Source organism: Protopterus annectens, chromosome 1.part2 (assembly GCF_019279795.1).
Source record: "Protopterus annectens isolate FY-2018-M chromosome 1.part2, PAN1.0, whole genome shotgun sequence".
Taxonomy (NCBI): Eukaryota; Metazoa; Chordata; order Ceratodontiformes; family Protopteridae; genus Protopterus; species Protopterus annectens.
Genome location: NC_056727.1, coordinates 742,360,681 through 742,384,506, shown reverse-complemented (window position 1 = coordinate 742,384,506; position 23,826 = coordinate 742,360,681). Strand labels below are relative to the sequence as shown.

Sequence of the window (23,826 nt, the reverse complement as noted above, 5' to 3'; positions counted from 1 at the left end):
GTTCACTACCATCCTCTGAATGGCAAAGGGTGTGTTCTTCTTTCAGTGTGGATGGGAATCCTACTGACAGGCCTCTGAGAAATAACAACTTTAAATACATGAAGGAGGCTGGCTCGGCCATGCAAATTTTGATCCTGTCCATGGAACAGAACTTTGAAGATTTGTCCACTGCATTATTATAGACTTGTGATGGAACTTTTCTTTCCTAAAAAAGCACAGTGATGTGCCAGTTATATTGGAATTAAAATATGTTTATTAGCTTAAGCACTTTCTTCCAAAAATAATAGGAATCTGGATAACAGGCACATTGAAAACTTTAGTTAGCTACTGAGAAGTACCGCCATTTTCAATTAGAAAATTAATAAACACATTAATGTCAGAGTATGCTTTAAAAATACTCTTCTAATCTGTAAGGTGATGAAAGTCATTCCTTCCACCTGCGACATTCTTTGTCATCGTCACTACTAACCATGAGACTCAGATTTCCACATTTGTTAACTTTCATAATTCTCAAATTAGTATTGCTCCTTAAAAGTTTCAAGGCTTCTTTTCCTGGGTAAGTTAAATTGAAAAAATGTATTATGTAGTGGGGCAGTTAGCAATTGCTTGATATTTGATTCATATGTGCTCTCAAAGCAAGAATTAGTGTCCAACAAAGTCAAGTTGAAAATGTTAGGTTTCCTTAAAACAAAGCTGTCACTCACAGACAAATTACCAAGCACACAGGCCAAAAACATTTTTTTCTTGTAAAAAGTTTCATAGGTTCATAGGTTAGTACTAGGCTATCTGCCCAAGGGCATCTATAAGCCTAGCCAGAATGTGTTGGCTTTCGCCACCCCCTTATATTAGTTCCCTGTATCTCTGTCCAGCAGAGCCATTAGTTCCCTGCACCTCTGTCCAGCAGAGCCACTGCAGTGATCCCCGGGGTAAATTTTCTGTTTCCCATCCACTCGTCAAGATTTCTCTTGAAGAGTGTTAGTGAGGGTCTCTGCCTAATGTAGATTGGAATCCTGTGCCAAAGCATTGGGAGTCTCTGGGACAGGAATCTATCCCTCCAGCACATCCTATTTATCGTTGTGGTGAGGTTTAGATCCCTAGAGCGTGTGGCTCTTGGGGATTTGTTTTTTTTTTTAGGTGGAGCATGTCCATCAATTCTAGGTTGGATAGAGCCTTGTATGTTAGGCAGAGATCACCTCTGAGTAAGCGGTATGCAACCAAGTACAGCTGGAGTTTCTTCAGTTGGGCTGCATAGGGCATCTGTTTGAAGCCAGTAATCCTCTTGGTGAGGTACTTCTGTGTTCTTTCCAGCTGTTGCAGGTGTCTTGTAAGGTACTTCCCAAATGGGGCATTGTACTCTATGATGGGTCAAATGGGTCTGATGAGTGATGAGTAGAGGAGCACAATAACCTCTTTGTTTTAGATGTGAACCCTTCTGTGATAAGGTGGGTCACATAGAAAGATTTTCTAACCACCTTGGCAATATGATTATCAAAGGAGAGATTACTATCTACTGGGGTCCCCAGATCCCTTATTACATTTTCTGTATTTAGGGGACTACTACGTATGTGGTAGTTCATGGGTATATTGTTTTTTCCAAAGGGGATGACTATGCACTTTTTGGCATTTAGCTTGAGGCCATGATTTTGACACCAGGTGTCTGTCTCAGTGAGACCCTTCTGGAGGATGTCTGTATTAGCCAGAGAGTCAATTACGGCCCCCAGTTTGCAGTTGTTTGTGAACTTGGTCAGCCATAGTCCTCCTGTGCTTGCCTGTACCTCTGAGAAGTATATACCGAACAGGAGGGGTCCCAGGGCTGATCCCTGGGGGAAGCCACTTGTAACTGGTTTAGAGCCTGCAACTCTCACTGTGTGTGTTCTATCTGTGAGCCAATTGGCAACCTATCTCGTGATGTAGGGGTTTATGTTCAGGCTGGTGAGCTTGTCTATAATACCAGAATGGGGAATGGTGTCGAAAGCCTTTGCAAGGTCTAGGTAGGCTGTGTGGACCTCCTTTCCCTCATCTAAAGCCTTGGTAACTGTCTCAAAGAAGTCCACCAGGTTTAGGAGGCATGATCTGCCCTTAACAAAGCCAAACTGGGTAGGGTCCAATGTTTGGAGGTTCCCAAAGTGAAGAAATAATGCCCACTAAGAAGATTATTTTGATTGGAATAAATCCCACTCCTTTAATTAAAACATTCTTATCATAATCTGTTAAAATGTGCAAAGATGAACAAAATATGTAGAATCATCAATAAATTTATGCAGTGTGTTCTCACCCTTATTGAAGGCCATCTCAGTCGAAATCTGGTTAGCTGATCACAGTGTATGTGCTTCACTATAGCCCATCTGGGACCCTGCTAGGCCAGCTGAGAACTGGCAAAATGAATTGTGTGTCTTTGATCCCTCTCCACTGCTGCCACTGTTGTACCTCACTGGACATGACATGGGGTTAGAAATCAGCTGAACACTGAATGTGTTCCTTCCCTCTGAATCCTCAGTGGGTAAATGTTCACTGAAGGCTGCTTAATCAGAACCTATGGCAGTTGTCCTCTTTGGACACCAGGCCCACCCCTAAAAGTGTTCTGATCCAATGGATAACTTATGTGTGGTTGATGGGTCAGATTTGTACCAAACAGATGCTCTGACTGATGATCATGAAGGTCTCTTAAATTTTTATATATGACCTTTGAACTTCAATTTCTTCATTCAGTTTGGCAAACTTAATTATGCACAGAAATATCATCTGAAACATTATTTTTATTTGCCCCTAGAAGGAATGAGTGCTGGAATTCAAGGCAATAATGAGTTCCTCATTGATGTCAAGAAGCACTTGCTTATAAACGACCTTACAGTTGTAGACAAAATGGAAAATGTACTGAATTACATTAAGAAATGCAGAGTGCAAATAGCAAGGATGCAGGAGACACATTTGGAAAGAAATGTGCATGTGGATTTAACAAAGAAAGGATTTCAGGATGGATGATCAGCAGAATATCAGGGACAAAGGAAACGTGAAGTAATAATACCGATAGCTAGAGTGGCTGTAATACTGGTAAGAGGAATCAAAGGCATTAGTGATAAATATGTAGTGGTAAGGGACTACTGTCAAGGGAGGAGGATTACACTGGCATGTACTTATGTTCCACCTAATACTGCTATTATGGAGCTTAAGACATTTTTGAGAGAAATAATCAGCTTTCAGCAGGGAATGTTACTTATATATGGGGACTAGAACTTAATTTGCAATAGTGAGGGTATATCGGGGGACCTAGAAGGGGAAATGTAACCAAAGAGGGTAGCTTTCTGAAGAAATTTATGAAAATATTTCCTATTGAAGATGTGAATTCAGTAATAGGAATTCAGAATTTGCATATTATTTCACAACATACAATAACTGGACTACATTGGACAGAAATTATATTTCACAGGAACATATGCATTTAATTGAAAGCTTCAACCCACATCCACATCCAGTATTTCAGGCCATGTACTGATAAATACTAAAATAAAAATGCGGGGTAATGAAATAAATAGGAAACAGTGGAGCTTTCCCACCTACCTGTTAAAAAGAGGAATTTAAAGAATGGGCAGTGGAAATGATTTGAGAGTTATTAAAGAAGACAGAAATTTCATCAGAAGTTTTAAAACAGAGTAGAAATAAAAGAGAAAAACATTTGGTTTATAAGTGATAGGAGAGGCTGAGAAAAGTTAAAATATCGCAGATTAAGGGGACTCTCACAGACAAGAAGGGGTACAACTGAAGGAGACTAAAGAGAAAATAAGGGAGTACCTGGATAATATACATGAGTTTAGAAAGATTGTTGTTAAGCAGTTATTTTTTGATAACTCCAAAGCACAAGAACTTTTAGCACAATGACTTAAACAACAGAAAGTAGAAAGGGTTGTCATCAAACTTAGAAAGACAACCTATAAAAGGAAAAATAACAGAGATGCTGTAGAGGGATTAAAGATATTTCAGACATTTTATGAAAATCTGTATAAAGCAAAGAAATGTGGAAATCAAGAAAGAGCACAAATGTAAATATTTATGGAAGGCTTAATTATGCCAAAGTCAGATGTAGATAAGGCTCAACAACTACCAGTTAAGATAAGACGAGATGAGATAATGGGGACGTATAGTCAATCTGCAGGAAAGTCAACACGAACAGATGGAATTCCTTCAGAAGTTTGGAATTTAGGAGGGATGAAAATGATAAAAATCTGGAAGATTTTATTTAACAGGATTTTAAAGGGGGGGGGGACCAACATTGTGAAAGAATGCTGTGTTGGCTGTATTAGCTAAAGATGATAAAGACCCATGTGACCCAGATTCAAAGTCCCATGAGACCCAGATTCATAGACCCATTTCAATTTTAACCCATGATTATAAAGTGTGTATGTCTACACTAGCTAACAGAATGGCAACAATGTTGCAAAATTGATAGATATTGATCAGTATGATCTTGTGGAGGGGAGGCAGCATTTAACAACATTAATAAAGCAATGATGATCAGGGGGAAACAGAATGTAAGAAAATACCACTGCTATTGGTGAGTCTTGATGCACAGAAGGTGTTTGACAGAGTAAGCTGGAACTTTATGAGAAGGGCAATGGAACCATTTGTATTCTCAGATACAATAATAAGGTTAATTAGGAGGATGTATGAAGGATGAAAAGCAAGAATTAAAGTGGGATTGTTCCTCTCTGATAAATTGTGTTTGAGCAGAGGAACCAGACAAGGGTGCACTCTTTCCTCTTTTTTATTTGATTTATATTTAGAGCCATTGGCAGAGAAAATAAGGGACTCAGAATTGGTATGGTAATGAGAAAAGTGGGCTTTAACGCTTCCTATAAGAACGAGAACTAAAAATGTGGCACACAAATTATTAGCTTGGGAAAATTACAAAGCTTATTAGGAAAGTATTAATCATATTAGAAATGTTCTGAATGTTGTTATGGACTTTCTAAATAGTATTACATAGTTTCATAACATTCTTAATTAATAATTGTGTAAATGATTATTGTTTTGTTTTAAAAACAAATAAAAAGTTAAAAAAAGAAAAGTGGGCTTTATTTGTAGATGATATTATTTTGTACCTGATAATTCCAGAAAAGGATATTCCAGTGTCGTTAAACATTTTGAAACAGTTTGAAATCTTTTCAGGATATACAAATAATGAAGATAAAACAAAGGCTATAGCAGTAAATTATGTACCCTCACACAAATTAGTTCAGGAATACCCATATTTACGGGGGCGTATAAGATGAAATATTTAGGAGTATGGATTAAAAGGTTTCTGTTATGACAGCTAAAGATATGTGGGAAGAAACTAAACAAAAGATAGTACAAAACTGAAAAACTGGAAGTTCTTGTCAATAAATATGGATAGTAAGATTCAAGCAGTGAAAATGTTCCAAGTCCCTTTAGTTTTATGCAGAGGTCAGGCATATTTTTATCAACCAGAGGAGAAGTTGTGGACAATAATTAATAATGAGATGAAGGAATTTATCTGGGAGTAGAAGAAGGCAAGAGTTAAGTGGTGATAAGCTGATACTTCCAATAGAACAAGGTGGTTTAGGATTACCTGATTTGAAGGGATGTTTTGGAGCTACACAGTTAAGGCCCATAAACATAACAAAATCAGAAGGTTGTAATTCAAATTGGAAAGGGATGATTTTAATGAAGCAGGGAAGAAGTTCATGACATAATGAGTGAGTGGGATTTTGGATGCAAATCCACAAGGAGAATAATAACCATACAGAATATTATATTCATTAAGTAATAGAGATTATTCTTTGAACTAAACCAACAAAAGAACAGGGGAAGGAGATTTTTTTGAAAAGGATGACTGCAAGTAGGGGTACAGAAAATAGGCAAGAGAAGGTTGGAATGTACTGAAGAAATTGTAAAGGAACCAATGTATTTTGCAGCAAATAACTGGAGATGGAAAGGTAACAAGGTGGGATGAGGCCAAGAAGACATTTGTACTGCAGTCTACAGACTGCCTTCTCTACCAGGGATTGACATCAGACTGTAGGCAAAGAGAGAGGGATGGGAGAATCCTAAGTAGAAGGCCTATTCTGGTAGAATTTTTAGCTGAATTTAGAACAGAGTCTGCTATTAAAAGGGGATAATTAGTAGAGCATATAAAATATTACACTGTAGCTACAAATAATCAATCAGAGGATGTTAGAAGAGATTGGGAAGAGAGACTAGAAAAGCAATTTACAAGAGAACAATGGGAGGATGTATATATGGCTCCCAGGTATACAAAAAAGTCCAGAAGGTTTGGGATTTTAGTTTGGAAGTGTTTGCATAGTTATTTTTATATCACACGCATACTTCAAAAAACATTTCCTCGAAAAGATAGCAATTGTTGAAGGTTTATTGGGGGAAGAAAGAGGTAACTTGGAACATATGTTTTGAGATTATAATAAATCACCAGATTTTGAAAATTTGCTTCAGATTACTGTCAGAAATATTGGGTGAGCAAATGGCTATAACTAAGGAAATTATTCTTTTGAGCTGGAACACAAGATTTGATTGCCTAGATATAGTAAGGCTTTGTTAAATGTAATACTGATGGGTGCCAAAAAAGAGATTACTAGAAAATAGAAATCAAAGTCTAAACCAACTTTATTTGAAGTACTGAATATTATAAAATATATAAAGGAACTGGAAGACCGATCTTTAGAAAGGGAAAGAGCAAATTACATAGAAAAAATGGAAATTATCGGAACAATGCATGTAGAATAATATTCAGGAGGAGTGAGGCTTAAGGGAAGGCAAGAACTGAGCAATTTATGTAATTTTGTACTAATAGTTAGAAAGAAAACATATGTAATGTGTAGTGTATGTAAACGAACAAAAGAATAATATGGCTTGTTTTCTTTTTTATTAATGTATGCTTGCTATGTTTTAAGTGATAATTTAATAAAGGTGTTTAAAAACTGTTCCATGGCACAAAAAAAAAATAGTCACATGTAATTAAATCCTGCTTCTTCCTCATTAATCTTATGCCATTTGTAGAGAAATTGTAAGGCCAAAGTGCTACTGATAGGTTTCTTAATTGTGTGCAAACCACATTGTACTCTCCCTACCTTAAGACTTTCACAAAAATAAATAATCCCATTACAATCTCTTAGTTTAAAAAAATACTTTGATCAATTTAAAAAGACCTTATAGACCTCACTGCCCACATATCTTACAGGATCATAGGAGATTACTAGGCCATTGGCTCTAAAGCCTTTTTAAGCCTAGCCATTCATGCCCCAATTTTCCTTATTTCAATGCCCATGGGCTAGGACAATTTTATTATACGGCTGTGCCTTAGGGCATCTGCAAACTGACCCTGTCCATAATGGCCACAGGGCACAAGCAAGTGGTGAGTTTGCAATTTCCCATCCATTGGTCCAAATAGTGTTTGAATAGGTTTAGGGAAGAGCTCTATTTCACATGAATGGGGAGTCTTTTTCAGAGAAGTCATAATCTCTGGGACACATACTTGTCTCTCCAATATGTTTTGTTTATGTCACAGATGAGGTTTAGATCCTTAGGCTGGGTAATTCTACTGCTATTTGTTTTGTAAATGTGTATCAGATCCATCAGGGCTGGATCAGAGAATGTCATGCAGTTTAGGTATAGATCGCCCCTCAGTCTTCAAGTCTTCTTTTTTCACAAATTGGATTCCTCATTACAACCCTTGGCTCCAAGCATTCCACTGGCCTACTGAGCTAGCTGAACTGTTCTATGACAGCTCTCACTGCCACATAATGTGGCTTAATCTGCAATCTGTTACACATATTATTACAGCTTAACTCCCAAGCTGTCAGACTGAAGAAAGCATGAATAAGGACAGCTACATGCCATGCCATGATATAACTGAAGCTTTACACTTAAGTTTTAGCTTGACCTGAGGCATCATTTCAACTTTAAGCCTCATAATTTTATATTTTCTCTACACAGTTGATGGAACAATTCAGCTACACTGTCATTACAGTAGATGCCTAGTAGTACCCATTCTCCCAGTGGAAAGAGGGCCATTCTTATGGCAATCAGCACTTCCTTCTTAATCCTAACTGAGCATCTAGCAACCCACTTCCAATTAACCCTGGTCTTCTACATAGTGAATGAATACATAGCTTAAGTACCAACAGGCCAGCATTTATGTGTGATGATGCCTTCCCTGTTCTGGAAGTATGGAGTCATTCTAGTACCAGAATGCAACATGCAACAGATAGAGCCCAACCCAAATCATAACTGTTGGTATGGGCTGTGTCAGGCTAAGAGAGGAAGTTGATCATCTTATTATGCCCTCTGCCATATACTCTGATGAGATATTTGGTAGATATGCATATACCTTGAAGTATCAGGTATTCACCTCTGTGTACCATCACTTTGTAGGTGTGTGTGTGTGTGTGTGTGTGTGTGTGTGTGTGTGTGTGTGTGTGTGTGTGTGTGTGTGTGTGTGTGTGTGTGTGTGTGTGTGTGTGTGTGTGTTGCTGTGAGGCGGCAATGTAACCACTGCACCACCGTGTCTGTGTGTATATATGTATATATATATATATATATATATATATATATATATATATATATATATATATATATATATATATATATATATATATACACAAGTACTGCCTCACAATTCCACAGTCAATGATTCATTTCAGGCCTCTACTTGCTTTATACATATGTTTCTTGTATTATAGGTGTCCTGTTGAAGGAAAACTGTGATAATCAACAAGGGACTCTTAAAATGAAAAAGGATAATTCCTTTACAAAACCTTTGCCCATGTCCTTGTGAGCTAGGTTGTAGTTAAAAGGTTATCTTTTTCTTTGAAATCATGGCAGTCCTTATTCTTTATACAATTCACTGCAGACCTGCTTGTGATAGATTAGCACAGTATACCAACCAATTAGGTTCATAGGTAAGTACTAGGCTAACTGCCCCTCAAGCCCATTTTAAGCCTAAAAACCACAACAAAAAAACACTAAAACTGTTGAAAACAAAGGCGAAATAAAACCGATGAGAGCCGGCAACTTGTAAAAGACTAGTTTAATAAGCGCTTTCGGTGGAGCAAATACTTCACCTTCTTCAGATGCAAACAAACCAATTAATGACGTATATATACGTTCACAAAAGGTTAATCAATTAGTTAATAGATTAGTTAATAGAATTCAATCACAGTCATTGTAACAATATAAAAAAACAATATACATAAAAAAATATATACATAAAAAGAAATGTCATTGATTGAATTCTATTAACTAATTGATTAACTTTTTGTGAACGTATATATACGTTGTTAATTGGTTTGTTTGCATCTGAAGAAGGTGAAGTATTTGCTCCACCAAAAGCACTTATTAAACTAGTCTTTTACAAGTTGACGGCTCTCATCGGTTTTATTTCGCCTTCGTTTTCAACCATTTTAAGCCTAACCAAGTTCCCTTTTAGTGCTTGATTAATTACATGATCTCAGCCAGACAGCCTCTATTTCTTTTTATGCGGCACCCACATATGCTCAGTCAGAGTTTAATAGTCTATTCCTATCCTACGATCAGCATGAGCTGTGAATAAATTATTGAAGTTGACCAAAAAAAACTCAGTTAAAGAAAATTAGCAATTAAATTTGTCAAAAATGGAGCTCCTACAGTCCAGTAACCCAGTACCATGAGCTCTCCCTGCATATTTTACTACTATGAAAACTGGAAATTATTTGGAAACTGCTATAACCAATATGTCAAGCACACCAATGCAAGCAAGGTACTTTGGAACATATAACGTGGGGCTGTAAATTTTCCAAAAAAGTGTTGAATAAACTTAACAAGACTGAAAATTTAAATTTAATTTACAGCACCCTACCATGGGATCACTGCATATTAAATATTCCTCTAAGTACTTGCCTATCTTCGTGGTCATTTTGATTCACTCTGAAATTCATAAGTGGTTAGTGCACCGTGCTGCAGAAATTAGCATGAGTAGTGGCCATGTGCAGGATGTAAGAGATTCTCTGATACCAACAGTGCTGCACAGTGGTCAAAATAGACAAAAATAGCCACCATATGCTAATGAGGGCCTAATAAAATGTAAATGATGGATTCCATGTAAAATGAGCCCCATGGAGTATGCAAATGAAGAAAGCTAAAATGGCATCTGAATGTGTGCAGTAAGGCAGTCCATGCCTATATTGAATGCCATGATTTTCTGTGTATAAAGGGAATGCTGCTAGGATTAACAGCAGCAGTAGCTCAATGTCATATGTTGGACGTTCCTGTCAGAGCCACTGCCCACAGTGTATGTGTCACAGCCACCCACACCAGTGAAGTAGGTATAAATAGTGCCAGACATTCCACTAACTCACAGATGAACAGAATGTGGACAGTTTCTGACACAACAGGGATAATGTAAGGGATCTAGTCAAACTGTGGGCCATGACACAGACAACACAGAATAAAATGATGCATGTAAGATGCTGCATGACGCAGAAGGAGGTCATTGTCTCCCTCTACTCTTCCCTCATTAGGACAATCATTGAGTACAATGCCCCATTTGGCATGTACCTCACTAAACACCTACAACGACTGGAGAGGCTGCAAAAGTATCTCACAAAGGGGATCCTAAGCCTTAAACATTTGTCCTATGGGCAGACTCAAAAAACTCCAACTATTCTCTGTCCCATATCGCCTACTTTGAGGTGATATCTGCTTGACTTACAAAGCAATGTCTGACCCAGCTCTGTTAGAAATGCTACATCTAAAGAAATCCCAATCCCTTCGCACCACACACTCCAGAGACTTCAACCTCATTATCACAATCAATAGAATGTGCTGGAGGGACAGGTTCATAACTCAGAGACTGCCTATGCTATGGAATAGACTTCCCATACATGTCAAGCAGAGCACCTCACTGGCCCTCTTCAACAGAAATCTTGATGAGTGGATGGGAAATAGAAACTTCACCCCAGGAATCACTCCGGTGGCTTTACTCAACAGAGGCACTGGGAACTAAGGTCAGATGGCACGATGCCAGGATAGTCCTATGGGCTAGGCTTGTAAAGGCTCCAGGGCCATTAGCTTAGTACACACCTATGAACCTATGAACCTATGTGCCAGTATACCCAGGCTGCAGGGCAGTGCATGGGCTGGACTCACTGAACATCAAACATCAGCACACTCATAGATTATGGGATAGGCAGGGCACACCCATCATCACTTGCCTAGATGGGGAGATACAGTGACAGGTGGCTGCAAAACTATAATATGGGGTAGGGTCATGGGAAGTGAACATGGTAGCCATGAACTCTGGGATGTAGTGAGGGGACAGGAATCACATACTCGGAGAGAATTTGAGAAGTCAGGGATCAGTCAAATCTTTCAGTGGTGGAATCAAGCTGTCATTACCCAACTATTGACATTTTCTTCTGGATTGGCTCGTAGTATCTGGCTTGATATGGTCCACGAAAGGGAAGGTGTAGAATTCTGGAGCTATGTGCTGGCACCCTGATGGGACATCCAGCGTGTTAAGCCTAGCAAGCAGCATCAGTCTTGAGCAGAGCAATGCCGTGGTCAGATGTGGCAATCTGTTTGCCCACAGGTAATAAGGATGGGGTAAAACTAAGGAACTATGTGTGAATAGCCTGATGAAGCATCCCAGGTTTGAAGTCAGGGGATCAGTGCTGCTCATGGAGAGGCAGTCAGATACCTAGAGGTGACAGTGATGATGTCTCAGTAAGAATCTGTGTAGTCTGAGTTGGTACAGCCTGTACCTGACCACTTCACATCAGGCCACTGTCATGGTAATAACATGGCCTGCTGAGACTGACTGGGCAGTCATTACAATGCGTCTCATGGAGGCATCTATGGAAGCAACATTTGCTAGCAGCAACCTCAGTAGCACCACATGCTTCCTGCTCCTATATTGCATGTTACTATGATACTGGGGCATATGGAAGTACAAGGAACAGAGCACACACACCATTTCCACAATGCTGTGGGAAGCAAACACTTGTGCCTGGACCACTAACCTGCAATTCATTGGATAATGCTGAGTGTCATAGCTATAAAAGGGACAGACCTGGAGTTATAGAGGTGATGTGACCCCCTGTGACTCTCCTTTAAGGTGGGTATGCACACCTCAGAGGTGGTGCACATGCCAGGAGCTGTGTACACTGGAGACACAGGTGGAGCCAGTGGTCGATTACCAGGTAGAGGATGACTTTCTTGCAGTGGATGTGCAATTACAGCGGGACCTCTATAAGGGTGAATGTGGGTGAATGCTCTTCCTGAAGTGTTGCAGACAGTGCCATTGTTACATGGGACTGTACCACTTGCATGTTGCCATCAGCAGCAGCCACAGGTACCCATCTGACATCTGCTCTGACACCATTGTCAGCTCATACACATATGCTTCTGTGTGGAGTCTGCATGTCCTCCACACGGTCGAGTGGCGCTTGAAAGACATGCGTGAATGGACGTGCCTTTGTTGAAGGTTAGGTGTCGAGCTGGCACCTCGGCACCTGTAAAAAATCTACTGCCAATCATTAGCGGACCGGAGTTCCACTGTGGTGACCCCTAACTGGGAAAAGCCGAAAGAAGAACAAGAAAAACAACAACACATATGCCTCTATAGCCCCCCTTGCAACATGCATACTGGTAGACATCAAAAATATAGCAATAGAAAACATCAGACACACACTGTTATGCAGGTTGTTGCAGTTACAGGCAAATGGAGCCTGCAAGGACATATATGTTGGTGGGCCTTGATCAATCCTTCCCTTCAAACATACATTGGATTGTGATATACTGTGCTGCAGTGGACATTACTAGCCAGGTACATTGGCTAATGAGATGTGCCAACAAAAACTCCTTGACCTCAGTGAGTCACTTCATTGTTGAAGATGAACCTGTATTTTGCAATGTGCCATGCCTTTTCCATTTCATAAAGTATCATGTCAGTATCCTTTCATGGCACCTGTTGTAAAGACCTATTACGTCTACATACTGCATTTACATCCTGCACAAATATGGTCCTGGTAAAGTCTGTGCTACCGTTATCCATGAGGTGCTTGCCACATGTGCAAAGACCGTGCAGTGGTATGATTTTCTCTTCAGTAGTGAGCATTTGAAGGCATTGTCTCCCTCAGGTGGCCAGGGAGTATTATGGTATGCTATGGGATGCATTTACCTATGGCCACTGCCTCCCCTCTTTATGCAAAAGGTTCTCAGCTGCAGTTACTGCTATGCACAACCCCCTCCTCCATTTATGTACTGTAGTCATGCTGAAACATATGGCCATGGAACCCCATATCCCTCAAAAGATGCCCTTGCTATGGTTTTCTGTCTTTGCTGTTTAACCACTCCAGCCACAGGCCATGCCAATGTCATCTGTTTTCATTTAAAGATACACTATGACATCTACTTTCCTTTCATTGATATCTAACATATAGTGTGTTAGTGTTGCTAAGGTATTTTACTAAAATTCCTCTAATTGACAGTTGTGTCTCTAAAAGAGGTATGAAATTATGTTGACTGTTTATATCATATTAACTAAAGCTCATTAGCATAAAGGTCATCTACTGAAGTCAGTTAATGCCACTGTCTGTGTGTCACTGTCAGTGCACAATGCATACTCCAAACAAATTGGTGCTACCTGTGCACATCATGGTGTTGACTAAGCATATGCCATGTATGAGATGCATACACCTGTAGCTCCACTATGGAGTACTGTGGCCATGTACTATCTCTAAGGTGCAGTGCTGAGATGATATATTAATGTCACTATACAGCACTAGATTGCACAACATGTGATTCACAAGTGTGTGTCCTTGTACATAGGTCTGGCATTTTCTCCTTGAATGGGCATACTTATGTAGTCATGGGAAGCTATGGAATCTTCACAGAATGGTCACTACAGGGCACCAGACTGGTGTGTCAGGAAGAGCAAGATTGTTTTGTTCTTCCTTCACAGGAACTTCAAATAGTACCTGCTGAGCATGTATAGATTCATAGATTTATAGATATTCCAAGACCACAGAGTCTCGTGACCTTTATTGTTTTCCCAGTACCTTCCCTCAGGCAGCACCTCTTTTCTCCAAGAGGGCCATACAGATCAGTCCTGGAGTAAATTTGATGATACCCCTCCAATCATCTAGGCTATGTTTAAAGGATTATACTGATTCTCACTCCTTATCTTGCAAATGAAGTTTATTTCAGAGGTTTGGGAGGTGCTGGGTTATAAACCTGTCCTGCCATTGTTTTTTGTTTCTGTGTTGGAGAAGATTTAGCCCCCTGATTCCAGTATTGGTGGAGATACTGGACTTGCACAGAAACAGGAAGTACAGGACATTTTGGTTTCTAATGGTGTAATAAGCAAGACAGAGATTTTCATTCCAAAGTCTGTAAGACATTGAATAAAGTGATACAGCTTCCAGTCTTTCTTGGTAGCTCGGGGACTTTATGCCTGTGATCTTTTTGGTTAAGAACCTTTGGAGTCTTTCTAATTGTTTGATATGTTTACTGAGATACATCCCAGTGGGGGGCATGTTACTCAATAACTGACATGATCAATGCTGAGTGTAAAGGAGTGGTTACTTCTTTAGACCTTGATAATATTCTTTTGGCAATTACCTGGGCTAGATAAAAGGATTTCCTGACAACGATTTTTACATAATGGTCAAAAGAGAGGGACTTATCAAACTAAATACCCAGGCTGTTAACAATATTTTTGTTTTATAGAGGTGCAACGTCTCACTGTATGATGAGAGGAGGCGTTATCCACCAAAAGCAAGGATACTACATTTTTTAAGGGTCTATATTAGAACATCGAAGTTTCAAAACTTCGAATGTTCTAATTTCGAACCCTATTCAGCGAAAGCTGAAAATATTGAATCAACAGAAAACCAAATTTTTTCCTAGGGAAAGAATTCGGTTGTCCGTTTCTGTTGCTTTGGTATTTTCAGCGCTGTGGTGGAAAGTTACGGGTTGGGTTCAGATAAGTGTGCGATTGAGTGTGGGTTAGGTTTGTTAGGGTTAGGGTGTGGGTTAGGTATGTGTGCGATTGTGTGGACGTGAGGGTTAGGGCGTGTTAGGGTTAGGGCACGGATCAGGTAAGTGTGCGATTGTGTGGATGTGAGGGTTAGGATGGGGTAGGTGAGTTAGAGATAGGGCGCAAGTGAGTGAGTGTGCGATAGTGACGGACCTTAGGGTTAGGGTTTGGGTTAAGGTAAGTGGATAGTTAGTGGTGTGTGTATAGTTTAGTGTAGGGTTAGGTGTAAGATTTTAGGTGTATGTGTGTGGATTGCTGTTTGTTTGGTGTGCTTGTGTTGTGTGTATGTGTTTTGGAACATCAAAATTTTTCCCTAGGAAAAAATTCACTGTTCTGTATGTTCGATGTTTTCAGCTTTCGCTGAATAGGGTTCAATATTAGAACATTCGAAGTTTTGAAACTTCAATGTTCTAATATAGACCCATTTTTTAACATTTACCTTGAGATATTTTTTAGTGAACTAAGAGGTTACTAGGTCAAGTTTCTTCTGGGGGGTTTAGGTGTCAAAGGGTGACTTAACAACCCACAGATGACAACTGTCTACAAAATTTGTTAACCAGAGATTTTGGTTGTCTGCTTGAAGATCAGAGCAGTAAATACCAAAAAGGAGAGGTCTCTAGTCACTTTTATACTTTCTGATGAGGCATCTGCAACTCTCACTGTGTAGATCCAGCCATTTTGCTATCGGTCTCATCACAAATGGTTCAGTTTTAAAGCATTTAGCTTTTCTATGATGGCAGCATGGGGATTTTGTCAAAGGCCTTAGCTAGGTCAGGATATATGGTGTGCACTACATAGCCACCATATACAGCCTATATTTCCCATTCAAAGAAATTTACCAGAGTAAACAGACAGGATCTGCCCTACGCAAAACAAAACTGTTGGAAGTCAAGTTTAATAAGATTCTTGATATTAATTTTCCTGAGGTCAGTTATAATAAAATGAGGTTTGTAACGCTGATAGGTCTGTAAATACCCATATCAGTAGTAACTTAAGAAGGGGCATCATTCCTGCTGTGTGCCACTCATCAGGGACAAAACCAGTAGTAAACTTAAGTTAAATAGTTTGAGGAATGTGTCTGCAAGGTCATGTTTAACCCTATTAAATAAGCAAATAGTAGTGGTGTCAGGTCGCTTGAAAGAAGTATTTTTGGTCTTGGTTAGCACTGTCAGTAAATGGTCTTTAGAGATAATTGGGGTAGTATAAGGGATTCAGATATTTCAGGGCTTGTAATAGAAGTCTTCGGGGTGAAGTTGGCACTAAATTTGTTTGCAAGGATAATTGGCAATGTCATTTAAAATAGGAGACTCCATTATGAATAAGTTCTAAGCAATGTAGGGTTTTGTTTTATTTCATTTTATTTCTTAAAATTGTTATAAAATGATTTATAATTGTGTTTGATTTAGTGGACCTGATAATGCTTTTCAGTTTTTAATGTTGTTTTTTTTTTTTAAGCTTATTTATGGTAGTAGACCACCAGTGTGGTTTGTTTTTGAATTTTCCTTGACATCTGTTTCTGATTTGGATTCATGATCAGCCACTGAGAAAGTCTGTTTCCTGGCATAAGCTGGCACAGATATTGAGTGATGCCACTGGCATCTCCTGCACTGGTAAGCAGTGGCAGCACTGTTTTTGTGACCTGGTGTCAAGTTGACCTGCTCCTTGAGTGAGAGTCAGGAGTTCACAATAGGGAAATGGAAAAGTATTTAAGTATTATTTATTAATTTTATCTGTTGTTGACTAGGTTAGTCCCACTAAGCTAATAAAATCATAGAATCATAGGGGATTACTAGGCTATCGACTCAGAGGTCATTTTAAGCCTAGCCGTTTAATCCCATTGTAATATCATAGAAATGCTAGTCAATAACCACGATTGCATTTAGTGATGACTGCCAATATCCAGGAGGGATGGAGGCTCTATCCCCAGTAAGAATTTATGGTGCCCTATCCACTCGTCCAAGTTCCTCTTGAATAGTGTCATAGAGGTGCTCTGTTTCATATGAATTGGTAGCCTGTTCCAAAGATGCAACAGTCGCTGGGAGATAAATCTGTCCCTCCAGCATGTTCTGTTTAAGCTGCAGGCCATATTTAGGTCCCTGGAACAGGTAGCCCTAGTCCCATTTGATGTACAGATATGCAGCAAGTTCATTAGGTTTGGATCTTGGATTCCTTTGTAGGCCAGACATAAGTCTGCCCTAAGAAGTCTGAATGACACAGAGTCTAGTGACAAGGATGTTAGTCGGTCTGTGTAAGGCACATGCTGGACCCCCTCGCTCTTCTTTGTTAGAAATCGCTGAGGTCTCTCTAATTGCTGCAGGTGCTTAGTATTGATCATTCCAAATGGGGTGTTATAATCAATTATGGGCCGGATAAGTGCTAAGTATGGGGGGGGGGGTTATAACTTCTGTTGCTCTCGAGGTGATGCATTTACTAATCAAGTAAGCTACATAGAAAGTTTTCCTTACTACAGTAGACACATGGTGGTCGAATTAAGGTTGCAGTCAACCTGTGATCCCAGGTCCCTTACCACTTCATGGGTACTTAGGGTATTGTTGTTGTTGATTTGATAGTGTGAGGGGACATTGTGACGAAGGGAATGATGATGCATTTCTTTGCATTCAGTATGAGACTGTGACTAATACAGCAGTCATTGGTCTGCATGAAACCCTCCTGGACATCATTTAGGGATTCAATTATTGGACCTAGTTTGCAGTCGTCTGCAAACTTGGTCAATCACAACCCCTTAGTTTTGACCTGAAATTTTCAGGTGACACCCAAGGTGGCATTTATTATAACACTAGGGAAAATTTGGTATGGCACTGGGGAACTTCCCATACTCATTTCAGTAGGTACCATGGGACATTTTACATCTTCCTGAGTTACCACCAAATCAGGCAGATGGGGCCTTGGTTTAATGTCTCATGTGAAGAATGACACACTCAGGAGTGCAGCACCCTCATTATGCCACACTGCAGTGTCAGCAATCCATCACCCTGGTGTAGGAATAGAACCCACAACCTTCTGCACGAAAAGACAAGTCTACTACCTGTTGCACTACTAACATTGCTAAGATTGTCTTCTACTATGTTAACTGCTGTTCATATGTACTTTGGCGTATTTACTTTCTTTCCCAACAGTAACGGAGTGGCAGCTGAACATGGTCGGGTGCTGCCGAATATGGGAACACCTCTCACTATGCTGAAATGTGATATAATATATGTGCCAGTCTACTGTACAACTGTCACTGTGTTTGTAGCAATGTTTTCCCATTGTATTGTCCATCTGCACATCCAGCTGTCAAAGAGGTGGAGGAGAAAGGGTCAAGGCATGGTCAACTCATCTGTGCCAATTACAGATTCTAGTGCTGGGTCACTATTGGCTATCCTGTCTTTCTCTTCATCCCCCTTCTAAGTGACCTGGAAGGTTCATCAGTGCCCTCCATGTCTGCTTCTGGGTGGAAAGGCTGCTTTCCTAAAAGAGGACCAGTCTACAGTGGTCTTCTGGCATAATTTGTAAAGGCTGATGGCTGGCAAGGTGCACTGGAAACAGGATGCCAACCTCAGTGATGGTGAATACCTTCTGAGGTGACTGGTTGAGTTGTACAGCCAGCAGGCCTCACTCATCAGACAGCCGGGGGGAGTAACTGACCCATGATATTGGCCGCCCAAGTGAGTGAAGCCTAGATCTGTTGCCCTCTTGGCCAGCCTGACACTTAACCAAGCAAGGACCCTGAACTATCCCCATACTGGTGTTTCCCCTCCCTTATATTTCATTCTTCATTCCTTATTCATTGTCTTGGCTTCCCCATTAACATTTAGCCACACATCTGTATGTCTCTGTCTACTGAATGTCCTCTGCCACCATTTTGTGTAGGCCATCCGTAGTTCTGTGCTGTATGTTTTCCTGTCTGCCTCTGCTAGCAACCTTACTCTATCCTATACACAGCCTTCCATCACTAACTTCTTCACCTACCCTTCATTTGTAGCACTCAGAAATGGATTATTTCTCACCCAGACCTACCCCCTTCCACACACACACTTTCATTTCATATGGTTACCCTTCTGTGTTTCCTTCTATTTGCTTTTCTCCCATTTCCCACTTTCCTATCCCCCATTATCCCCGTTTATATGATGAACTGGGTTCAGTGTACTGCGCAGACCCACACTGCTCTTTCTCTGTTAGCTGCTATGCTACCCTTCTTGTGCAGAACAGGTGCAACATGCAGCTATTTAAAATATATTTATATGGGAAACTGAGGAAAGACACTTGGGGATGTGTTTAGCAACCAATGAGCATCGAGGGAAGCACCATGGAGTCCTTTGCTTAGGGTTCCATTTCACTTGAGGTCATCCTTGCCAGGCACTGGACTTCCAGGGACAGTATTGCATTTAAGGACTGGCCTATATTTTAAGTAAATGTCTTCATATGATTAATATTTCCATTTTTCTAAAAATCTTTAGAAATATGGAAACATATCTGAAAATAAGTTTTATTTGTTTGATAAACTCAGGTGAACTTTAATTCTAATGTGTACTCAAATTAGAAACTGGAGAATTAAGCTATATGTTACAAGTTTTCACAGGAAAGAATTTATTTTTAATGTTTCTTAAGCCTAAGTTTTATTTTTGGTGTGGTACTCCGCAGTTTGTAGTACAGATTCTGTTTAAGTGGTATGTTCTTGTTTTTTTTATTTCTGTTCCATTTTTTAAAAATGCAGTAAAAAGTCTGAAAAACAATTTGATTAATTTCTGACATTGTGACTACTATTCAGGTTTTCTCTGTCTCCCTAAAAATGACAGTTACTTACTGCAAATGTGTGCTTCTTATGTTTTGGCATGATTTAGAGATTTTCTATATGCTCATACTAATTGCTCAAAGCAGTTAATCAATTACTGTAACAGAAAGAAATTCTGATTCAGAGAAATATTTCATTAGCAGCTTATTACCTTTTTTAAAAAAAACTGAACACTGAGCTGTTTGATCTGACCATATTGCAAGTTCCTCTTAGCAGATCATGCATCATGTTAGCAAAGGTAACCCCCGACATGAAAACACACACAGACACCCATGCATACACACACACACACACACACACACACACACACACACACACACACACACACACCCATGCATACACACACACACACACACACATACACACAGACACCCATGCATACACAAACACACACACACACACATAATTCTTTCATGCCCCTACAGACATGCATGCACACTTAAATCCAGGAATATACTAACACACACCCACAGCTAGCATTGCCACAACAGTAAATAGATGACTGCCATCAAAAGATGACATTCACTTTTTTTCCTGGAATAAAATTTCAGGTGCCCAAGTAATTCTCTGAATCAATCTCCATGTAAATCAGGCTACATGAAGATTTCTGAGGGATATCACATGACTAATTAACATTAGCCACTCCCCTGGACAGTTGCATTATACGGTCCCCATTTGGGGGAAACCATAGCAGTAGAGCAGCCTGTGAATCAGAAAGCCTTGCCACAATGTGGAAACCCTCCAAAATCCTCTGCATCACAGTAAGCATTTCTGAAGCCCCTCCCCCTTGTCACGTCATCTTTTTGTTAATCCCTATGAGACGGTCTTTGCAGCCTTAAACATACATTGAAAATGTGTAAATAATCATGGTACATATTTAAGTTTAATTCTCCAAAGAGTCCACCTATCCATTCTGTAGCTTTGAATAAACTGATTACCTATCCCAAGATAATGAGACGCCATAAACAAAATAACCTATGTTTTGCGGAGTTTCTGTAATCAACAAGGAAAAGTAAACATTCAGCATATGCAGTCACTGTGTTTAATGTGGTACAGTAAGAACAAATACATAGTAACTGACAAACAGAACATGGCCACAGACGGCACCTAAAAAAGAAAATATAGTGTGGTTCGACTGTCTGAACTACAACAGCTTCATTGCACTGTTATTTTTATTTCTAGTATTCTGACTTGTTCTGTCATTGGAAGATGGAGGTTACTGTCCTTACAAAGTTTTTCACATGCTCTAAACTATTGTGTGTTCCAGGATCCAGATGTGATAAACACAGTTCTGCCTGTGGAATATGGCCCTTTGCTGGAAGAAGAAGAAAAGATTCCTATGCAACCAGATGACCCTGATAAAATTCCACCTTTGCTGGTATCATTGGAGCATGATAAGGACAGTGATTGCCAACTGACCTCTTCTATGAGCTGCATGCATCCTGGAGGAAGTCCAGCTCAAATGTCACCCACTGACCCAGCTAATAAGATAGACACTGGAGCCACAGAAGAAGCAGGGCATGATAACATGGCATTCTCACAGACAAGCCTGACACCAGGACCTGCCACAGGTAAGGGGACACAGAATAAGCCAACAAATCTCTGGAACCCCACTTATGGTTCTTGGCTTGTGGAGAAACACACTTTGAAGAACAGTTCCCAGGCTGAGAATATACCTCCTTCACATCAGCCTGGGAAGGAAGACTCTGGAAATGCTGGAAGTGGCATTGCTACTCGAAGTCTTACAACCTCCAAGCTGCCATCTTCCCCTCTAGTATTAAAGCCCACTTCACTGACTTCTAATAATAAAGGCTTGCCACTTTTCCGTTTGCGACACTTCCCTTGTACAAACATCAGCTATGGTTATCAGCAGCAGGGCTTACCCGTAGAAGCACTGTCAAGCTCTGGAAATAATGTTAAGTTAGTCCCTAGCAACAAAAGCAATGCAGTTCAACAGGTGACTCCATCTCATCCTACCAGTGATCTGACAGCTTGGGATTCAGGACTCTCCCTTGCAGAGGACATGAGTGTAACAATACTATAAACATCCTAACGACCAAACAGAACTACTGATCTTATGTGCCAATCTCTTCTAAAGTGCCACGCTATGGAACAGAGCAGGAAAAGACATCAAGATTGTTGCATTCATACCCAAGGATCTATGGCCAGCGAAATGTTAACACTTTCTCTTTTGGCATTTGTATTATGTCACATGGAGAACATTTAGCTAATTACAAGCTTGCTGGTGTGTTGCATTCAATATATGCGTCTTAGCTCAGAGAAGAGAAATAATGTTTTTTTTTTTTTTCTTGAACCCAGCATAAAAAGAAACATTTCAGTCACACTTATCCTGCTATAATATTTATAATTAAAAATCAGTACTGAAAGTTTCTTGCAAGATATTTAATCTCTGTACCTAATTATTTGTACCTTTCTAGATATCAACTGTCTCTTCACATTTTATAGAAGCCTGAATGAAATGTGTTGCTTCCTTGAAATATTCAGATTCTTAAAATCCATTAAAGGACCAGAGCCAGTACTTGCCAATGCAAGATGCAGTTTTTGAAACTACAAAAGTTGTTACCCCGGCTCAGTATTGCTAGGGAACATATGTGTTTCTTCTAGCGTGTTTTCGTATTTTTGAGAAGTTTATAAAACATGCATTTTTTTCACTGTTAGCGTTTGTGACTATAAAGCAGTTCACTTAAAAGGATAAATGTTCTTTTAGCAAATAACATAAATGCATAATAGCATCGCTAGTCATATCTTCTATGTGTCTTCATTATAGACTGACATTCATACATAACTGTTTAGCATTAAGTAAAACAATGACATTCAGATCCAGATTTAGCATTTTGTTTATCATTCAGTTTGACAATCATGCATCCAAAATGTAAATTAAAATTTGTGTTTCTTTCTTTTGTAGGAACTGTAGGTTTCTAACCTGAAATTTGTTAGTCTTTCCTTGATTTTGGCCTGAATAGGAGTCCAATTTTCTTAAAAATGAAAACATATATATCAAGTTCTGTCTATCCCAAAATGTATTATGTAATAAAATGCATGTGTCAGAATTAAAATACTGAAACAAAGACAGCACCTGCTCATGTCTGTGCATGTGTTGTTAAATTCTGTGATGTACTGCACATACTGTGTTGTGAAACACATACATTACAGTTAAATGCACAACTTGTGTAAGGATGTTATTTATTTGATTTATAACAAACACTTAGCTATAGCTACATTATACACTTTAACTTCCAGGTATATGTGTCATGCATATGCAATGACAATTTTTATGCACACTCACACGCACACACACCCACAAACCCACACCCACATACAGACACACACAGACACACACAGACACACACACACACACACACACACACACACACACACACACACACACGCACACGCACACACACATGCACGCAGGCACATGTGCAAGCATGAAAACACACACACACAGTTACACTATAAAAGTGGGATTTGTAATATGACCTAGATATTGCTATTACCACCTGAGAGAGTTATAATCATTGTAGCAGTAATTCTGTGTACAAAACACAAGATATAGTATTATGCTCAAATAATCTGCACTCCAAACATAATGGTGCCAGAAAGCTACTACTTACAGTGGAAGTAAAACAAAACAAGACACAAGAATGAAAGCTTCAGAAGCAAAATGAACAAATTAAAGAGAAGTAAGGAACACTGAAGAAGAATGAAAATTTGTCAGACATAAAATACACAAACACCACACTGCCAGAAATATGTATTGTTTCAGCTTATCAGAGAAGTCATATACAGAAAATGGTGCCTTTTGGAAACTCATCAGATGACTTCATTGCGTAACATGCTGTCTTTGTACATTTGTTTTGTTATTTTGGAGGAATTGCACGTATCGTTAACAATGCAGGTTATGACTACTCGCTGATCTGTTTACTGGCATGTAGATGATTAGTGTAACTTACACATGAGAAAT

The 23,826-nt window shown here is 39.5% G+C and overlaps 1 protein-coding gene across 1 annotated transcript in view; it reads left to right on the top strand.

Annotated features, from left to right (window-relative positions):
- The window catches only part of ALK (ALK receptor tyrosine kinase), a 1,522,063-nt gene extending 1,498,869 nt beyond the window's left edge, over positions 1-23,194 (top strand). The window contains exon 23 of the mRNA XM_044058894.1: positions 21,109-23,194. Within this exon, the coding sequence (XP_043914829.1) occupies positions 21,109-21,885 (777 nt within the window). The 3' untranslated portion in view covers positions 21,886-23,194. The remainder of the gene's footprint in view (positions 1-21,108) is intronic.
- The last annotated feature ends 632 nt before the right edge of the window (positions 23,195-23,826 follow it).